General features: G+C 47.9%; 1 protein-coding gene across 1 annotated transcript; it reads left to right on the plus strand.

The window, feature by feature from the left end:
- Positions 1 to 16,239: 16,239 nt before the first annotated feature.
- RPL36 (ribosomal protein L36) lies at positions 16,240 to 18,050 on the plus strand. Its single transcript, XM_030966577.1, has 3 exons — positions 16,240 to 16,445; positions 17,218 to 17,352; positions 17,920 to 18,050. The coding sequence occupies exons 1-3, from the start codon at positions 16,353 to 16,355 to the stop codon at positions 18,007 to 18,009; spliced, it is 318 nt and encodes a 105-aa protein (XP_030822437.1). The 5' UTR covers positions 16,240 to 16,352; the 3' UTR covers positions 18,010 to 18,050.
- Positions 18,051 to 18,601: the final 551 nt, after the last annotated feature.

Consider the following 18,601-nt stretch of genomic DNA (forward strand, 5'->3'; position numbering starts at 1 on the left):
CAGAGTGCCTGTCCCACCTGCTCAGGCATCTCCTTTCCCGGGACAGCGCTGAGTGTCCCTTCATCTCCACCTCCTACCGAGAATTTCCACACCAGTCTGTGGAGCTGTGGGTATCAGTGGGTTCCCCAGAGGGTGTTTATGAGTGACAGCTAAAATGGAACCAAGAACACTCCCCGTGCACTTTCTGAAAGGCACAACCCTCTATATGAGGGTCACTGCCGGCAGGGCGCTGCCAGTGAGATCTGATCATATGATGGGCGATTTAGGCGAAATTCAGCTTTCTGCCCAAATCGGGAAAGGAAGCAGAGAGCAGAGACTACAAATCCCAGGATGCTGTGCTCGCTGCTCGCAGGGAGGTCGGATCCTGCCCCATCCGCCTCCTGCGCTTTGTTCCAGCCACGCTCGGGAGTTGCAGTACGGTACAGCGCGGGTTTTGAATTTTGGCGCCTGTCTGCACACTGTAACCGAAGTGCTGCTGGACCGGCTCCAGCCCCAGCCCCAACCCCTTCTCCTGCCCCAGCTCCTGCCCCACGTAGTCTGTGTCGTCTCTAACAGCACTGTCTTCCCCCGAGCAAACAAAAAAAAGACCCCTGAGCATCAAGTGGTGCACTTAAAGTGAACTTTTTCTCTCTTTAACATTCAGTTTCCAACACTAGCAAATTTGTGGAAGACCAGCTATAAACTCTGTTTGTGTTAAGAGAGGAAAAAATATTTTAAGAATGCTGAAAGCCTCTGTATAAGCATTTTTGGGTTAGCTCACTTCTCTTATTTGATGCGATCATCTGTGCATCTTTCATATTTTAGAAATTCTTTTAAGCTTTTTGCCTAATTTTGATTGATAATGCAAACGAGATGTAAATTCCCTTTGTTCATGAAGTTGAGAAAATGGCGTAGAAACTTTGTTTCAAGAGTTTGTGTGCTTTGGATTTTTTGTTTGTTTGGTTGGTTGGTTTGGTTTTATTTTGGTTTTTTTTTGGGGTTTTTGTTTTGTTTTGTTTTTTGGTTTTTTTTGTTGGTTTGGGGTTCTTTTGTTGTTGGCTGGTTGGCTTTTTTGTGGTTTTTTTTGTTTGGGTTGGGGGCTTTTGTGTGGTTTTTTTGTTTGTTTGTTTTGTTCCCTTTTTTTGTTTTGGGTTTTTTTTTCTGTTTATTTGGTTTAGTTTTTTTTCCTTCTAGTGTTACTGAGTATTTTCATAGTGTTGCTATCAACTGTATTGAAGTAAAGGTTTTTATCAAAATATACTTCCTGAACTATGCATCAATAATTATACCTGATATTTTCTACATTTTTTAGAAAGTCCCTTTCTTTAGCAGTAACGTGGACACTTGCACAATTTCATCCCTGACACCAATCTCCACTTGTTAATAGAATATGTATGTTCACTTTTCCTATCTCTTCTAAAATGAAGAGAATGGTTTGGGGGTGAGATGGGGAGAGGAAGCATCAAGGAAGAATGGGAAGGGAAAAAGCTGAGTGCCCACTCACCAGCTGTGTTTTCCAGGGAGTGCAACACAAGTGTCAGTTGTGGTTTTGGCATCTGTTTAAATACTGGTCCTCTTGGATCCCTCCTATGATAGGGATTTAGTATTGAACCATGGTCAATATGGTGACTCATCTCTTAATATTTAGCAATTAATTTTTCATTAGAGACCTTGACAGGTCTTTGCTACCCAAAACAATTTTACAATAAACTCCTTCTGTTTTGAGCAGGTAGATTAAAAAAAAAAAAAAAGTACACTGCAGCTCCTGCCTTGCCACTCTCCACTCTCCCAGGCTTTCCCTTTGTGGAAAGTGGAGCAGAGGAGGAAGCTGCTGCAGATACAGATCCTACCCTGATATAAAGTCAGGAACTTGGAAGAGCCCTGGGTTCAGTATTGAAGTTCTAGCTCAAAGACACTCGCAACATTTCTGACTGTCTGCATAGGATAAAAATAAACTTTCAGGATGTCAGACACAGACAGTAGAGATTGGCTCTGTTTAGGTCTGGAGTATTTCTTCCACCAGATAAATTAAGGAATTGCTTCTAGTATGTAATAAAGACAAAGGGAAACCTTATCTACCGTTCGATGCAGGGCACCTCCTCATTTGTTGACCAGTTTCCTGTACGTTTGGGTGTAACAAATTTTCTGATGCTAACTGGGATTTCATAATGACTCTGACATTTTCATAAATCTGAAGATACAGGATTTCCAGTGCTATTTCTTAACTGCTTTTGTTTCTCAGCAGTTGCTGCCACGTTCTCCCATTTCTCATTTTACACTCTTTTATTTGTCTGTCTCGAATAGGATTATTTCTAGCTTTCCTGTAGTCACCTAACTCCCCCTCTGCCTCATGTTCTTCACCTTGCTCAAAAAGCCAGACAATGTTTCATTGATTGTCTCAGATACTGTCATTAATTTCAGGAAGGAGAAAGGATTGAACATATATCACATAACATTTTCCTATCAGTCCAAATTCAATCTGGCCTCAGCATTAAGTGCTCAAAAAATTGCTAGCAATGAGTCCAAATCTGGAAGACGTCACAGAGTTCTGCTCCTGAATTTCATCTTTCATTGAATAAAATAGTTTCCAGCAGTGTCAGGACAGAAAGCACTAAAGCAAGTAGAGAAATAAATGGTATACCATGAGTCATGGATGAAACCTTCCTCATGCACTACGAGGAAGTTTGCTGAGATCTAAAAAAGAGCAAAGAGGAACATGGTACACAATTGTGGCTTAAAGCCAACAGCAGACTGACTGTAGGACAAGGGCTTTTTTCAAGACAAGACATTACGCTGTAACGTGTAAAGGGTGTGGTTTTTCTGAATCCAGCATGTGAAATACAAAGCTGTGTTTCGTGTCAGGTGCAAACAGGTGACGTGTGTATTTGTGAGTGCACCGACAGTGGGAGAGCTGTGAATTCTAGTAATAACTGAGGAAAATGAAGCATGGAAAAAGACCTTTGAAATTAACCCTAGTTGATTTAGGAGCATTGGAATTGAAGCGTTAAAGATGTTGCTTTTTGCTTATAGTTAATCCATAAAGAGCTCTGCAACAATAACCTTTTGAAGTATAATTTTAGAATATTACTTGTATCCTTGAAACTATAGCTTTGGAAAATATATAAAGGAAATATGCTTATCTCACACCCTATTGAAGCAAAGAAAAACAGCTTGAGAGAGGAAAATGACCAGCACCTCAAGGGTTTATGGTTTCGACCAAGGGAAGCTGGATATCACTGTTATTAGATTTATAGTCTCTGCAATTAAAAGGGTGGACCCACATCTAGGGAGCTGGACTCCACCAGATGGGATTCGTCTTCCTTCTGTCGGAAACTGGACCACCACCATCTGGGGATACTCCTTTAAAAACACATCCTGAGAAAAACTAAATCACAATAGTGTATAGAATTGTGATGTAATAATTTGGAATAAATATTGCTGATGAATAAAAAAATTAGAAATAGAAACTGCTGAAAAAAACTGATGAGTACCCCTATAAATACCTGTAATCCTCAATTATCGGTGTGCAGTTGGAGGGAAAACTTCCCCCACTGTACCCAGCGCTGTATTGCTCATATTTTACCATATTAAATAATAAATTGATTGCTGCTTGAATACTGGCCTAGTCAAGCTTCTTATTTATAACAAGCATCTATTGTTTGACAGGAGTTTTGAAAAATAATGTTCTTTTGCTACAGCATTTACCTCCTTACTGAGGCAGAATTCAAGCTGTATCATGCTGGGGGAAGTGCCAACCAAGTCTGGACAGAGAGGATTCTGGTCTGTGCTTGGAATTGTTCCCTCTTTTGTGGCAGGAAGGTGAGTAACTTCTAAGTGTGGCCCTTCAGACTCGTACTGGAACCAGACCCTGTTCTCATGTGATCAGAAAGAAATGAAAATTTAATTCAAAAAACACTACACATTTCCCAGCATTTCAACGGAAAAGGGGCAAAAGAAGATGCTGAGAGGTCAGTGCTCAGGGCTTCCCAACTTTCCACAATTCCACTTCGTCATTTTTCTACAGAGTGATTTGTTTATAATAGCATGTTGTAGGTTAGAGTTTTTATTTGGTTTTTCTTGTCTTTTAGGGAATCCCCCCCGCCCCCCGTTTTTTTTGGTGGTTTTTTTTGTTTTGTTTTGTTTTTGGTTTTTGGGGTTTTGTTTTGGTTTGGTTTTTTGTTTTTTTTTTTTTTTTTTTTTTTTGCTAAGAAACAATAACGATCAGGTACTTAAGAAGGGCAAAAGAAATTGCCAAGGTCAGGGTAGAGAAGGGCATCTGGCTGCACTTCTCTTATCTGAGAGTTTCTCTTGGAGGGGCAGAGATACTGCGGGAATTGGGCTGGTAAAAGAAAGGGCCGGGGCAGCTGCAAGCTCACTTGCTCTCTCGGCTTTGGAGGAGGGTTGGAGCTGCTGCCTGCGGTGGGAATGCGCTGCCCCTGCGGGAGCCCAGCCCGGTCCTGCTTCTTCTTCTTCTGCCGTGGGGTGAGGCTTTTGCTCGTGACCGCAGGCACTGAACTGGGACCTTATTAACCCCTGCCTCACCTAACAAAGGACCCTCCCCATCTACTCGGGTGCCTCAGGGGAAACTCCGGGATCCCCGAGTCCCCTCCGGCTCCGAGGGAGCCTCTCCCGGCGGTGCTCGGGAGCCGAGCGGCCCCTGCCCAGCCTCGCCGCTTCTCTGCCACTGCTGCGGGTTTTTCACTGCCTTGTAACTCAGCACCCCTGCCTGCCGGGACACCCCTCGGCTCCTGATACAGCTACGGAGTTTCTGTTACATTTCGTTTGCTACTCCGGAGCCTGCTCGTGCCCGCGGTTCCAGCCACCGCTCCGAGGCTCCTCCTGCAGCCCCTTTCCGCCAACCAGCACGCCCGCCATTGCCGTGTGGAGAAGCGGCCGAGCTGGCGCCACAGCGCCCCCTGCAGCCGCGGGGGAATCATCGCACCTGCCCCTCCGGCCGGGAGCCACCGGCGCCCCTGCCGGCTGTGCCCGGAACTGCACCAAAGGGGAAAGTGCCGAGAGAGGCCGGGGCTGGGTCTGTGCTTGGGGCTGGGTCTGTGCTTGGGGCCGGGGCTGGGTCTGTGCTTGGGGCCGGGTCTGTGCCTGGGGCTGGGTCTGTGCTTGGGGCCGGGGCTGGGTCTGTGCTTGGGGGGGCTGGGTCTGTGCTTGGGGCTGGGGCTGTGCCTGGGGCTGGGGCTGGGTCTGTGCTTGGGCTGGGTCTGTGCTTGGGGCCGGGGCTGGGTCTGTGCTTGGGGCTGGGGCTGGGCCTGGGGCGTGTTCGGGGCTGGGTCTGTGCCTGGGGCTGGGACTGGGTCTGTGCTTGGGGCTGGGACTGAGTCTCCCCAGGATTCAAGAATTCTTCCAAATTTATAGGAAAACAGATTTCGTGGCAGCCGAATACCATGAAAGCACCACTGAAAACAGATGAGCTGTCCAGGTAGAAAAATGCTACTGCTTCCTTCCAGATTGTGGCAGCCTTTGCAGCCATGCCTTGTGCAGAACAGCTGCCGCTAAAAGAGATAAAAAGTAACATTATTCTAAAATTAAGGAAGGGATTATTCACATCACTTTTAATGAAATATTGGGCCAATAATCTCTAACACTGTGAGTTTTGTTATTCACAACAGAGCTGGATTTTATTCTCATTAGACTTCCAGGGATCCAACTGTTAGGGTAGCCCCAATTCTCAGCAACCTGTGGAGTTCATGTTCCCTCATTTCCCGTGCCAGCCCCTCATCATTTAGCCATTTGGCAGTTTGGAGAGGACAGGAAAGGAGGGTGGGGGCTGGCTCTGAATGCAGTTCCTCTGCATTCAAAAAGCTTGCATTATCAGCCAGAAGCAATCCCAGCTCTGCTCCAAGAATCCCTTAAATCATTGTGATGCCAGTGGAGTTGTGGGAGGGGAGCATGCAACGCTCACACCTCTGCATTGTTATTATATAAAGCCTGGCACTCATCTGCTAAAGAAAACAAACCCAGCATTTTTTTCAAGACATTTGGTGCTTAATTTGGTGCTTAATTTTCATATCCTCGGCCCAACTGCAGCTGGCTAGGTGCCTGCCACCATAGAGTTATTTACATATTTTCCTCCAGCAGCTGCAGTAACCTGTTCTGTTCTTCATGTCTTGCCAGCTTTTGTCATGGTCTCACTGGAGAGAAATATTTCAGTCTTATGCTATTAAACAAACAAACCAGCTCCCACCAGAGTTCAGTTTTTAGTGTAGAAAGGTCAAAGTAGAAACCTTTGATTCCACTTTGAAAGAGAATTATCTCCTTATCCCATCATGCACTGTAACATGCTACATGTATTTGGGAATGCTGATTACTTAAGCCAGAGGTTCTGTCCAAGGTAAAGTTTGCAGAGTAAAACATACATGAGAAGGAAGAAGACAGGCCTAGGGAGATGAGGTATGTGCATGGGATCAGTCTCTCTTGGATATATTAGATGATTAATCAAGGAGATGAAATAAATGCTTTCTGCAACTCCAAAGTGTGCTCCATCCAAGATCTCAAAGTATTTTACAAAGGATAATTCATTAAGCTTTATAATGATCTTGCCACAAAACTAAGATGACCATGAAGATTTTTCAGTTAATGTCTGTATGTTTAGAGTTTCATGGAGTAACTCTTTGAACCTGGCTTTCATGTCACAGAGTAATAGAATCACAAATTGATTTGGGTTTGTACTGGAAGGGACCTTAAAGCTCATCTTGTTCCATCTGCTTGCCATGGGCAGGGACATCTTCTACCTTCCACAGGTTGCTCCAAGCCCTGTCTAGCCTGGCCTGGGACACTTCCAGGGATGGGGCTGCCACAGCTGCTCTGGACAACCTGTACTAGGGCCTCACCACCCTCACAAGGAAGAATTTCTTCTCAATATCCTATCTAACCCTGCCCTCTGGCAGTGGGAAGCCATTCCCCCTTGTCCACGCCCTTGTCCAAAGTCCCTCTCCGACTCTCTTGGAGCCCTTTTAGGGCTGTCAATACATCTATCTCATGGGAAAATGTTTTTCCAGTCTACAGCTGGGAACAACAGTGAAGCGCTGGAGCACTGCCTCAGTTAACACTTGTGTTAGGGCTGCATGTCCCTAAAGAACAGCCCCAGCTAACCATGAACCTACAGCAGGAAGCCATTTGCTGTCTTGAGTTTGGTACAGTCAGGAGAGACTGCGCCCTACCCCACTCTCCTGCAGCCTGTGCTCTGCTGCTCCTCTGGAATGGTGTTATTGACTGGAGAATGAAGAGGAGCTCTTCTCGCCTCCACCATGGCCACTCAAGGCCCTCTTGGGGTGGGTAAGAGATGTGCCATTGCTCAGTGGGACTCAGCCTGGGCAGGCAGTGTCCAAACAGCTTCTCCTACAAGAAGCACCTGGGGCTGCTCAGGTAAATGAGCCCAGGTCACCACGAGGCTGCAGGAAAGCTTGTACCAAAATGGTGGAGGATCCTTCACACAGGCACTCTGCCTCTGCAGATATGCCTCCTTCCTCTGCAGCACCTATGTGAGTCCACCTGCGCAGGGCACACCAGTTTGCAGCAATTGTCCCCTTCACTGGCTCTGACTGCTGCCCATGTCTCTTGTCCATGCTGCAGACTGAGCATCTCAACCCATCTTCCCCTCCAACCTCCCCTTCACAGTCAGGTTCCCCAAAGGCTTGTGCTGGCAACCCCTTCTCCTGTGCCCTGTTCCTGCACAGCAAAGAGTTGCATGCTGGGCCTGGAGGACTGCTCCTGCCTGGGCCCAGAGCACCATGCCCGGGTGTCATGGTTTGACACTGGCCAAATGCCAGGCACCCACAAGAGTCGTTTGCTTACCCTCTCCTGCTACAGTTGGGCAAAGGAGAGGGAAAAAAATTAATGAAGGGCTCATGAGTTGAGATAAAAACTAGGTGAAAAACACTCTAAGGGCAAAACAGGTTTAAATTTAAAGGTACAAATTAAATTTATTATTAACAGAGTCAGAGGAGGATAATGAGAAGTAAAGCAAGTGCTTAAACCACCTTTTTTCCCCCCAGACCCTCCCTCCTTCCCACCAAGAGCACAGGGAAACAGGGTGTGGGGGTTTTGGTCAGTTCATCATTCAAGATCTTCTGTTTGTTCAGGGAGAGGAGTCTTTTTTCTGCTATGCCATGGGGTCCCTCCCACGGGCAAACAGTCATCCCAAAACTGTTGTGGTGTGGGTCACTCATCCAAGAGGTGCAGTCCCCTAAGGATAGGCTGCTCTAGTTTGGAAGCAAGGGCTCTCTCTCTCTATTTCTGGAAGTTTGGGCCCCTCTCGCTCTCTATTTGGTCTCCTACTGGATCATGGCTTTCTCTGGCATCTACCCACTCCAGTGTGAGCACATTTCCCATGAGCTACAAGTGGCTCTCCATCCCCCGTGGACTTCATGCATTACAAGTAGACAGTTTGTTTCACCACAGTCCTCACTACAACTTGCAGAGGAATCTTGGCTCTGACACTTGGAGCACTTCTTGCCCCTCTTTCTTTACCACTGATCTTGGTGCCGCCATGTTGTTTTCCCTCACAAGTCCTCATTTCCTCCTCTCCTCTGACTAGAAGAGCTACTGCTTGTAGGTACCACTGCCAACAAATCCCACAAATTCAAAGATTCCTGCGGGATCCTGCAGCGCTGGGAAGTTGATCTCGTCTAGGTTCCACGTTGGGAATCACTTGTCATGCTTCTGCTGCCAGCCATGCGGCTCTGCTGCCATTGCACAGGCAGTGGTGGCTGCCACGGCGCTGGCACCATTCAATGCCTCTCCACGTGCACCGGGAAGGGGAAGCCACTGCTGCCCCTGCCCTTCTGCCCATGGCACGGCTGGCTAGGAGTGGCCAGGGAGGCAAGGCTCACTGCAGGCTGCACCGAGATGGCAGCAGATACGGCAGTGCATTGCTACATGCTACGCCAGCGATGGCCCCAGTGGCAGTGCTTCACTATCCCTGGAACAAGCTGTGTGTGCACTGTGTTGATTTTCTTAAACATGTCATCACAGAGGTGTTACCAACATCTGTAATTGGGCCAGCAGCATGTCCATCTTCAGAGCCATCAGAGATTGGCTCTGTCAGACATGGTGGAAGCTTCTAGCAACCTGTCACAGAAGCTACCCCTGTTGTTCCCCTCCCCAACCCCCCACCCTTCGCTACCAAAAACCAGGCTGTGCCAAACCAACATACTGGGTCAGGGAGAGGTATGGGTGGGGGCCAAGAACATACCAAGCTAGAAATGAAGACCAGCTTCAAACATTTGTCTGAAGTCTGAGGTCCTCACAGGCTCCACTGAGGTGCCGGTTTGTGCTCTTGCCTCTCTCTGGAAGGTCTTTATGGCTGGACAGCCCAGGACCCCACTGGTACAGAGTGACAATTGGGCAGAGTTCATCCAGCCTCCTGGTGCTGCCCAAAGGGGCAATGTCCCCAGGCTTCTCCAGCCACACCACCCAGCCTGCTCCCCGTTGACAGCAGTGACTTTCAGCTGGCCCACCAAGGGACTGAGGTATAGCCTCATCCCCACAGAAGCCATTCCTAGCTACATGGCATCTAGCCATTGCAAAGCACTGACCACCTTGTAAAAGGCAGCAGGAATACAAATGGAACTTGCATTTGTCCAAAGTGACTACTTCCAAGGGAAATCTCTGGGTCTGTAAATGGTGTTTCCCATCTGATAAGGGTGAAACATTTCCATCCCCAGCAAGACCAGCAAGGAGGAAAGGTCAGTTTCACATAGTCACACTGCACCATACCCAGGGGAGAAGCAGTGTAAAACTCCCTGTACCAGTGGCTGTAGGAGAAACCTCTTTTGTGTGGGTCCCTCAGAGAAGGTAGGGCATTGCCTTCTCAATGACAAAAATAAATGTAGTTTATCCAAGGATATACTTTTAATTTGGAAGTGATTAGCAACCTGGAAGACCAAAACTAAGGCATCAATAATTGCAGAAATGGCTACAAAATCAGGGAATTCCATCGCATTGGCAGCAGAGGTGAGGCTGTTGAATCAGTGTTGTAAGGCTCAGTGTAGCCCCAGAAGGGTTAAATCCTTTCCTTCAGAAGACAAGAGCAACCTGCCTGAACTGGCAGCTGCAGTCCTCTGCTCAGGCCGAGCAAGCAGTTGGACTGGCCAAGTGGTCAGAAACCATAATTCAGCAGAGGCTCCAAGGCACAGGCAAGGGTTGTTTTCTGGGTTTTCCCAGAGCAGCTGGATTTGGGAACAGTTGCTGCCTGTGGCAACATGGATGACAGCTTTAGCAGTATGCATGTGCTGTAAAAGAAGACCTTGCACAAAACAGAACATCAGAAATACAGGCACCTATAATACCCTGTTCATGGGCATTATATGTGGTGACCAGGGAGCTGCTGCAGGGGCAGCTGCCTTTCTCCTCCTCACAGGAGGGCACTTGCATGGCTCCTCTGTGTGTGCCTGTGTCCATGCACATGTGCTGCTCCAGAAGGGAGACAATGGCTTGAGCAGAGCTGCTGGTGCCCTTGCATGTGGGATGATGTAGGAGAAGGATTTAGCCCGCTGTTTCTTCTGGTTTTGGCTGTTGGTTTCTGATCTGGCTGCAAAGTCTTGCAAGTTACCAAATACTTCTGGGAAAGACTGTCTAGACCTCAGTTTACTTACGAACAGGAGCAGTTTCTTTAAAGTCAGGTTCAAACTCTTCCACCTGGAAGACCCAAGGACCACTGTGAAAACTGTCCTGTGGTGTGATGTGATGTGATAGGATGTGATGTGATGTGCAGGGCAGTGTTTTGTTTAAAAATGTGCTTGAACCTAACTAATAAACCGCCACCAAAGACAATAGTTAACGTCTCTGCCTCAAAACAGGGCTTAAAACTTCTGAGAGAGCCAGTGAGGAACACAGTAGCTGCACAGCACAAGGCAGCCAGAGGCTGGCCTGGCTGAGCTGAGATCGCTGCAGCAGCTCCCCATGCTGTAGCAATCACTGTGTGGGAGAGAGACAGCGTGGCATTCACATTTTCTGAAAAATCTCTTCACCCAGGATTTTTCTCCTGGGAAACTGAGAAGCCTCTGAGAAAAAGGAAAACAATTTTATCTCATTTGCTTCTCCTCTGTTTTGGTCACATGTGGAATGTGTTTAGAGATTGTTTACCCAAAGGTGATTGTTTAATTGGATTCTGCTATGGCTTGTTTTGACTCTTTGGCCAATCAGTGCCAAGCTGTTTCAGGACTCTGGAGAGAGTCACGAGTTTTCATTATTATCTTTTTAGCATTTTGTAAGTATCCTTTTCTATATTCTTTAGTATAGTTTAGTATAGATTAGTATAGTATTCTTTAATATAATATACTATCATAAAATAATAAATTAGCCTTCTGAGAACATGGAGTCAGATTCATCATTCCTTTGTCTGAGGGCAACACAAATACAGTAAGACAGCATCCAAAGGCAGCATGATCATTCCAGTGGGAGAGGGCTGTTTTTATTAAAAGAGGTAGCAGTGAGGGCTCTGTGGTGACCTTTACTTGCCTACCAAGGAGTTTAAGCAAAGAAGCCTTGTGGATGTGACAGCCTGGTCAGAGAGTGAGAAAACTAGATAAGTTTTCCCAGAATTGTCTTGAGAGACTTTAGGGAGTTGAAGATAAACAATGATAGATTATTATTATAAACAACCTGCAGATGCTGTTTTCCTACTCTCTGTTTTCTTGTTTTTCTCAAAGATTGTTTATAAGAAAGGCATCTTGTTAATTAGCCAGTCAGGTGAAATGTATTGATCAACTGACTAACCAGGTCTATCTGTATCAGAACAATGTATAAAAAAGAGGATCTGAAGTAAATATGAGGTGCTATGCAAACCAGCCTTCTGGTGAATCTGTGTCATTTCTTAATAGGGACAAAATCTCAGTTTGGCTCTGATTGCTCCCTGGTTCTTTTACACACCAGGGACTCCTCCACCTCTGTCATCTCACCAACAGAGTCTGAACATACTCTTGTCCAGCTCTCTCCTGCCCAAAACAGGACAATGAAAGAGCACAGTGGAGCATTAGTAGCAATTACCATCAAGCGCCCAAGCAGGGCCATGTCCTGGTTTAGGGCAAATTCGGGAGAAAACCTCCAAAAGGGGGCCCCTCCAGTAAGCAAACCCACATGGCCCCTCCCCCCCACTGGGTTGGGAAGGATTCCTTGGAGAAAAGTGGAAAGAACCTGTTTATTTAACAGGCAAAGCACCCCCCAGCACACAAAAGGAACAATACCAGATGACAACACTCTTTCACCACTCTGAAAAAGATGACAAATTCAGAAAATCTCTCTTGGGGGTGGTCGCTGTGTTATCAGTCTGTCCTGTGCTGGGGCAGCTGCTGCAGCCACAAGGTGCAAACTCTCGGTGTTTCCCAGGTCCCAGTCCGGAGCAGGTTTGAGTAGGTCCAAAAAAGGGAAAGGAGAAACAGTCCAGGGAAAATTTGGACTGCTTAGCTAAACTAATGAGCAGAAGCAAAAAGCAAGAGCAAAGCAGGAGCAAAGCAGAAGCAAGAGCAAAGCAAAAAGCAAAGCAAAAAGCAAAAGCAGCACCACGTACTGCCCTGTCTCTGTCCCACCAGCTGTGGGGGAGCGGCTGAAAGCAAAACCAAAACAAAACATTCACTTTTCAGAGCCAGTCTTGAAGGCACAGAACATGATATCCAGCATAAACAGGACACACGGATGGGGATACAAGCATCATAACGTCGCCTAGGACAGGCCATCACAGCACTGCGTGCCTATAAGAGAGGCCGTGCTCATCATCATCACAGGTTTTGTGTCTTACAGCCACAGCCACTTATTAGCTTGTAATGAGAGATATAATTTCTGTTGTCCCCACATCCTCTTTTCAAAGCCATATTCTGTTGTGCATGGGAATAATTCCATCCCTGACTGAGAGGGCCATATTTGCAGAAATATTATGTGTGATGAACCCCATGCAGAGATTTTTGATGGCTGCTATTGTGAGTAATTATTTCCTAGAAGACAGAGATGCTTCATCACTTGCGGAAATACTGTGCATGGACATGTGAAGCACAGGGCAGAACCACACAGCCCTGAGCCTTGCAGAACTGTTCCCTCCAATCCCGAGATCGAGAGAGAGAAGAACTGAATCCATCCCCTCACACCCCAGCCAAAATCTCGTGATATCTCTGCTCTTCCAAAAGAAAGCCCCCTCAGCTACAAGAGTGCAGCTGCGCCTTTCACAGAATTCAGAATTCACAGAATTACCAGGTTGGAAGAGACCTTAAAGATCATCAAGTCCAAACCAGCCCCAACACCTCAACTATACCATTGCACTGAGTGCCATATCCAGTCTTTTTTTAAACACATCCAGGGATGGTCACTCCACACCTCCCTGGGCAGACCATTCCAGAACTTTATCACTCTTTCTGTAAAAAAACTTTTTCGTAATATCCAACCTAAATTTCCCTTGGCGCAGCTTGAGACTGTGTCCTCTGGTCCTCTTAGTTGCTGCCTGGTGAAAGAGACCAACTCCCACCTGACTATAACCACCTTTCAGGAAGTTGTAGAGAGTGATAAGGTTGCCTCTGAGTCTCCTTTTCTGCAGGCTAAACAACCCCAGCTCCTTCAGTAGTTTCTCATAGGGCTTGTGTTCCAAGCCCCTCACCAGCCTTGTTGCCCTTCTCTGGATGCACTAAAGAATTTCAACATCCTTCCTAAACTGGGCCCAGCACTGGACACAGCACTCAAGGTTTGGCCTCACCAGTGCTGAGTACAGGGGAAGAATGACCTCCCTGGTTCTGCTGGCCGCACACTATTCCTGATACTGGCCAGGAGCCATTGGCCTTCTTGGCCACCAGGATACACTGCTGGCTTTCTCCTCACCTTGGCCTCTTCTTTCCTCTCTTAAGTACCAGTCCTTATTTTCTCTTAGCAACAGATGGAAGAAAAGTCCCTGAGAGAAAAAGAACAATCCTAACCTTCAATAGGCTCTCTCTTCATAAACTTGGAGCACCCAGGGGAGGGTAAGGTACTGCACTTTTCCTTCTTTCCTTGGTCTTCAGTGAGGTCAAGAGGAACTCTGGGTTTTCTAGTTCTGCTCCTGATGTCCTTGCAACGCCAGTGTATGTCCCTTGGGTACTTTTGATGCTGCTTCCACCCCCCACATTCTTAATTTTTGTATTTAAATGTGATCCAGAATTTTCCACTCAGTCTGTCTGGCCTCCTGCTGTAGTTGCTGAACATTGGGATGGATCACTCTTACACTTGTTCTCCATTGGTTAATCAGAAATTCAGGTGGCTGTTTTACATCTACCTCAGCTCATTTTTACTTCTCCAGGCTGAAAAAGGCTCGTTCCTTCCACCGCTCCTCATGCTCCAGGCTTCAGACATCTTCATGGCTTTCCTCTGAACTTATTCCACTTAATCCAAGCTTTTCTTGCTTTGCAAGACCTGAACATAGCATCACTGGTGCAATCTAAATGAGTGCCAGGTAAAGGGAACAATCCCTTCTTGGCCCCTGCCAGGTGCATCTGTCCACGCAGGCCAGGACATCACTGCAGCAGCCAGGGCACACTGCAGATGTTCATCCCATTTATGGTCCACTAAGCCCTCCCTGTCCTTCTCAGCAGAGCCAGTCCGTCCCAGCTTCAGATTCAGCTCAAATCCCAAGGCTTCCTCTACCTTTTTTCTGCCCCCCTGTCCTTGGGCTCACCTGATGGGTAACACTTTACTTGTAATACCTATAGGAAAGTAATGAGACAAAGAGTGAAGAGATGTAATGCAGAATCCAAAGAAAGATCTAGTAGAGATGCAAACCATTTGCAAACACTGAGATGTGGAAGAAGGCATTTAGCAATGTTGGAATGGGGCAAAAACTTCTGGAAACTGAAACCCTGGATTTTCTATTAGGAACTTGGTGAAGGCAACAATAGGAGGCAAGAACCTTTGTCTTAGGAAAAAGGCAGGATTTGAGTGGTGTCCAGTGCAGCATAGAAAGATCAAATTATGAGAAACCCACTGGGAGTCTGGGAACTATAGATCCATATGTTTCTGCATGAATGGAAAAGATGTCCTGAGAGGAAGGTAGTAATTAATAGTCAGGGTGTGAGAGGGAAGAGCCCCATGCAGATGCTGCTGGTGGGCTGGTGCTCACAGACCAGGCAGAGGGAAGCAGCCAGTGCCGCTGCCTCCTCTTCCAGGTAAATGTTTATTTTAGGGCCACCTGTATTTGATGAGGTCACAGAGCCAGAGCGGGTGAGGGCCCTTCTACAGCACATTCAGAGGTGAGTAAGCAGCCATCCTAAGGCAGCTCCATGCACATCGGCAGGGGCAGGAAAGGTAACACGAGAGGTGACACTTCCTCCAGCCCAGGGCTGCAACAGCTCCTCTGTGGGAGGAACCCAGAGCTCGTGGATGGGGAGACCTTTAGCTGTCCTGTGTGATAGTTCTCAGTAACAAAGATGATATCGAACTCGTTGATTTTAGAGGTGCAGATTGACAACAAAACTGGCATTCGTAACTTTTCTTTGTTGACTTTCAGAAACATTAGGAAATATTTCAGAAAGGCAGCTCCTTCTGCCTGTGTAGGACAGTCACCCCCACCCTGCAGACGCCTGTTCATACGCTGCCCTCCTGTGGAGAAAGGCATCGGAGTCAGACCTGTCCCACCATCTAAGCCATGAACATTCCTGCTGGAATCCTTGCCGTGAGGGGGTGACAGAGTCCAGCAGCTCCGAGTGCGTGAGCTGGGACCGCTGCCCTGCGACGAAAGGAACCAGTCGTGCAAACACGAGCTCTACAGCAGGATGTAAAGTTCCATAATTTGTTTCAAAATCCAAGATTTTCAATTTCAAGCCAATATTTTCCATTTCAACAAATTAAATTGTCTTTGAAAGCAGAATGAGTTGCACATGTTCACCTCAGGTGTCTTTCAGAGGTAAGAAAATCCAGTATATTTTATTCCAACAAAGCCGTTTAATCTATTCCTTTAGGTTTGTCTGTCAAACGTTATCAAATCCTGGCCAAGTGATACCAAAGTTATAATTTATGGAAAAAAAAATCTGTACGTGCGGGGCTGCGCGGCTCTCTACGGTAGGCACCCAAAGCCCCCCGGCCGCAGCTGAGGGGAACCAGCAGTTCTGTCGGACCACCCACCGCGGGGTGACCCTCCTCTCATCCCCGCTGGCCCCTCACAGGCACAATGACCCCACCGCAGGATAATCCCCAGCCCCTCACAGCTGTGAGACCAGCCGTGCGCCAGGGGGCGCCCTTTCCCTCGTAATTTCCCCCGCGCGCCCTCGGTCCCGCCCACCGCCGGAAATGGCCACGTCCCGGAGTCCCGCGCGCGCTCGTTCCTTCCGGTGCGGCGCCATCATCACGGTACGGGTCAGGCCGAGTGGGTCTGTGTCCATCCGTATCCATCGGGCCCGGGCGCCGTAGCCATGGCCATCCGCTACCCCATGGCCGTGGGCCTTAACAAGGGCTACAAAGTGACTAAGAACGTGTCCAAGCCCCGGCAGTGTCGCCGCCGTGGGGTGAGTATGAGACTCGGCTGGGCGCGGGGCCCTGGGCCTGCCTTTCCCGCTGTGGGGGCCGAACGAACCCGCTGCTCCCGGTGTGCAGTGCGGTTGTGTTCATGTATCCGGCGCGGAGCCGCCCGTCGCCTCCGGACCTGTCCGCGGGGCTGCGGCCTGCGCTTTCGCTGCGGGAAGACGGAGCGGCTCAGAACCCCCGCGCTGCACGTGACTGCGGGGCGGCGGGGCTCGACAGAGGGGGGCCAGGCGGGCCGGTGGGCTCGGCCGGGCAGGGCTGCTCGGCCGGGAGATGTGAAACTGTGTGCCTTCTAGAGTCTCTGCTGTGTTGCTTCTTTTGGTAACAACAGGCATTCTTCCACAAAACTGCTCCGAATTTCCCTACTAGGAGCTGTCTAGGTCTGATAGATGCGTGTTACGGACACGATGCAATGCATCTGGGCCCATTATTCATTCTTACTAAATGCTCTGTGTAGCTGTGGTGTCTCCCGTGTGTTGCAGTGCAAATCCTGCTTAGCTCATGGACCTGCTTTTTCCAAAAATGCTGGTTTATGCCAGTGTGTGACACAGCCGGACCTGAGCCTGAAGACAGACTGGCACACTTAGCCAAGCTCACGTGCTCCACAGGATCTGTCAGGGATGACTTTTTCTTGGGACACGGCAACAGCATGGGCTGGTTTTGAAGCTTAGCTGAGAGTATGCCACAGCCCCTTGCAGTCCCTTCTGCGTAGTGCCTTGTAACCCACTGACCAAAGTCCTCCCTCCGTTCCCACAGCGCCTGACCAAACACACCAAGTTTGTGCGAGACATGATCAGGGAAGTCTGTGGCTTTGCGCCTTATGAGCGACGTGCTATGGAATTGCTGAAAGTGTCCAAGGACAAACGTGCTCTGAAGTTCATCAAGAAGCGGGTGAGTCAATCAACTAACATGGATGGCAGAAACTACTATGTTAGTTTTCTGGTTTTTGCCCTCTCCTAGGACTGTTTGGCTTTTTAATTGGCTCAGCCCATTTCCTTTTTTTTTTGTTTTGGAAGTAACTGGTGTAATATGATGGAATGGAGAGAATGTTCTTGGGCTGGGTGGGAGAGCAGGAGATGGATGCAAAGGTACTTTGCTAAAAAGGCCTCGAGCTCAAGGATTAAAGCTTGTCATGCTATTTTTCCATGGTTTGCATGTCTGCTGTGGGGAGAATGAGAGCAGCACTGATAGTGGTTGGGTGCCATTAACCAGGAGACTAAATAGGGTTCCTTGAGTTTTAATGATTACGAGAGCTGAAAGCAGCCCCTTTCATGTCCAAGTAACTGTTGAGGTACTGCTGAGACATAATGGCAAAGTCTTGGCTGGAGGTTGAGTCCATCTTTCCAGGACTTTACCATCGTGCCTGGTTTTGAGGTGTGACAGCAGGGACACCTGCGGCATTCCCAGTCTGTCCAGTCTGCACTGGTAAAGACTGACAGCTCTGCTCTCTCCCTGCAGGTTGGCACTCACATTCGGGCCAAGAGGAAGCGGGAGGAACTCAGTAATGTCCTGGCAGCCATGAGGAAAGCTGCTGCAAAGAAGGATTGAGTCGCACAGGCTGCAACAGAATAAAGTCCTTTCTCCCAAAACCAGGGTAGTGAGTGTTCTTGGTACATCTACTTCATTGGGGGATGCTGACAAGGTCCAAAACTTCAGCCATCAAGAATTTGGGTCAGTGGTTTATTGTACCTGCAGGTGGAGAGGCTGATACTGGTGCTGCTATGACTTACTCTAGAGGGGAATCGTCTATGACTATGTGCAGTCTCAGGACGTGGAAATCTCTGGAATAATGCCTTCTACCTCCTAATCTGTCTTCAGACCTAGATGGTGGTAGGAGGGAAGTGGACAAAAATGGCTGTTGAAAATAGTAACTACTTTGCACTTCTTCCCCAGGGTACATCAGCCCATTCCTTATGCAGCTTAGCGTGCTCCTGTGTTTCCCCTTGTACCCTCTATTCAGACCTGTATTTTTCAGTGTGGTAGCAAGAAGTCATGACGACTCAGCAAGAGCTCTCTGGACTTCAGTAGCTGGATTCTTTATTGTCCCCTAAGGGCTCCCTTGCTGAGATGACAAGAGCTGTTCTTGGCTCAGAAAATACTTTTTCTTAAGAGTTCATTGGAAGATGAAGTATCCAATTTC

Source organism: Camarhynchus parvulus, chromosome 28 (genome assembly GCF_901933205.1).
Source record: "Camarhynchus parvulus chromosome 28, STF_HiC, whole genome shotgun sequence".
NCBI classification, from domain to species: Eukaryota; Metazoa; Chordata; class Aves; order Passeriformes; family Thraupidae; genus Camarhynchus; species Camarhynchus parvulus.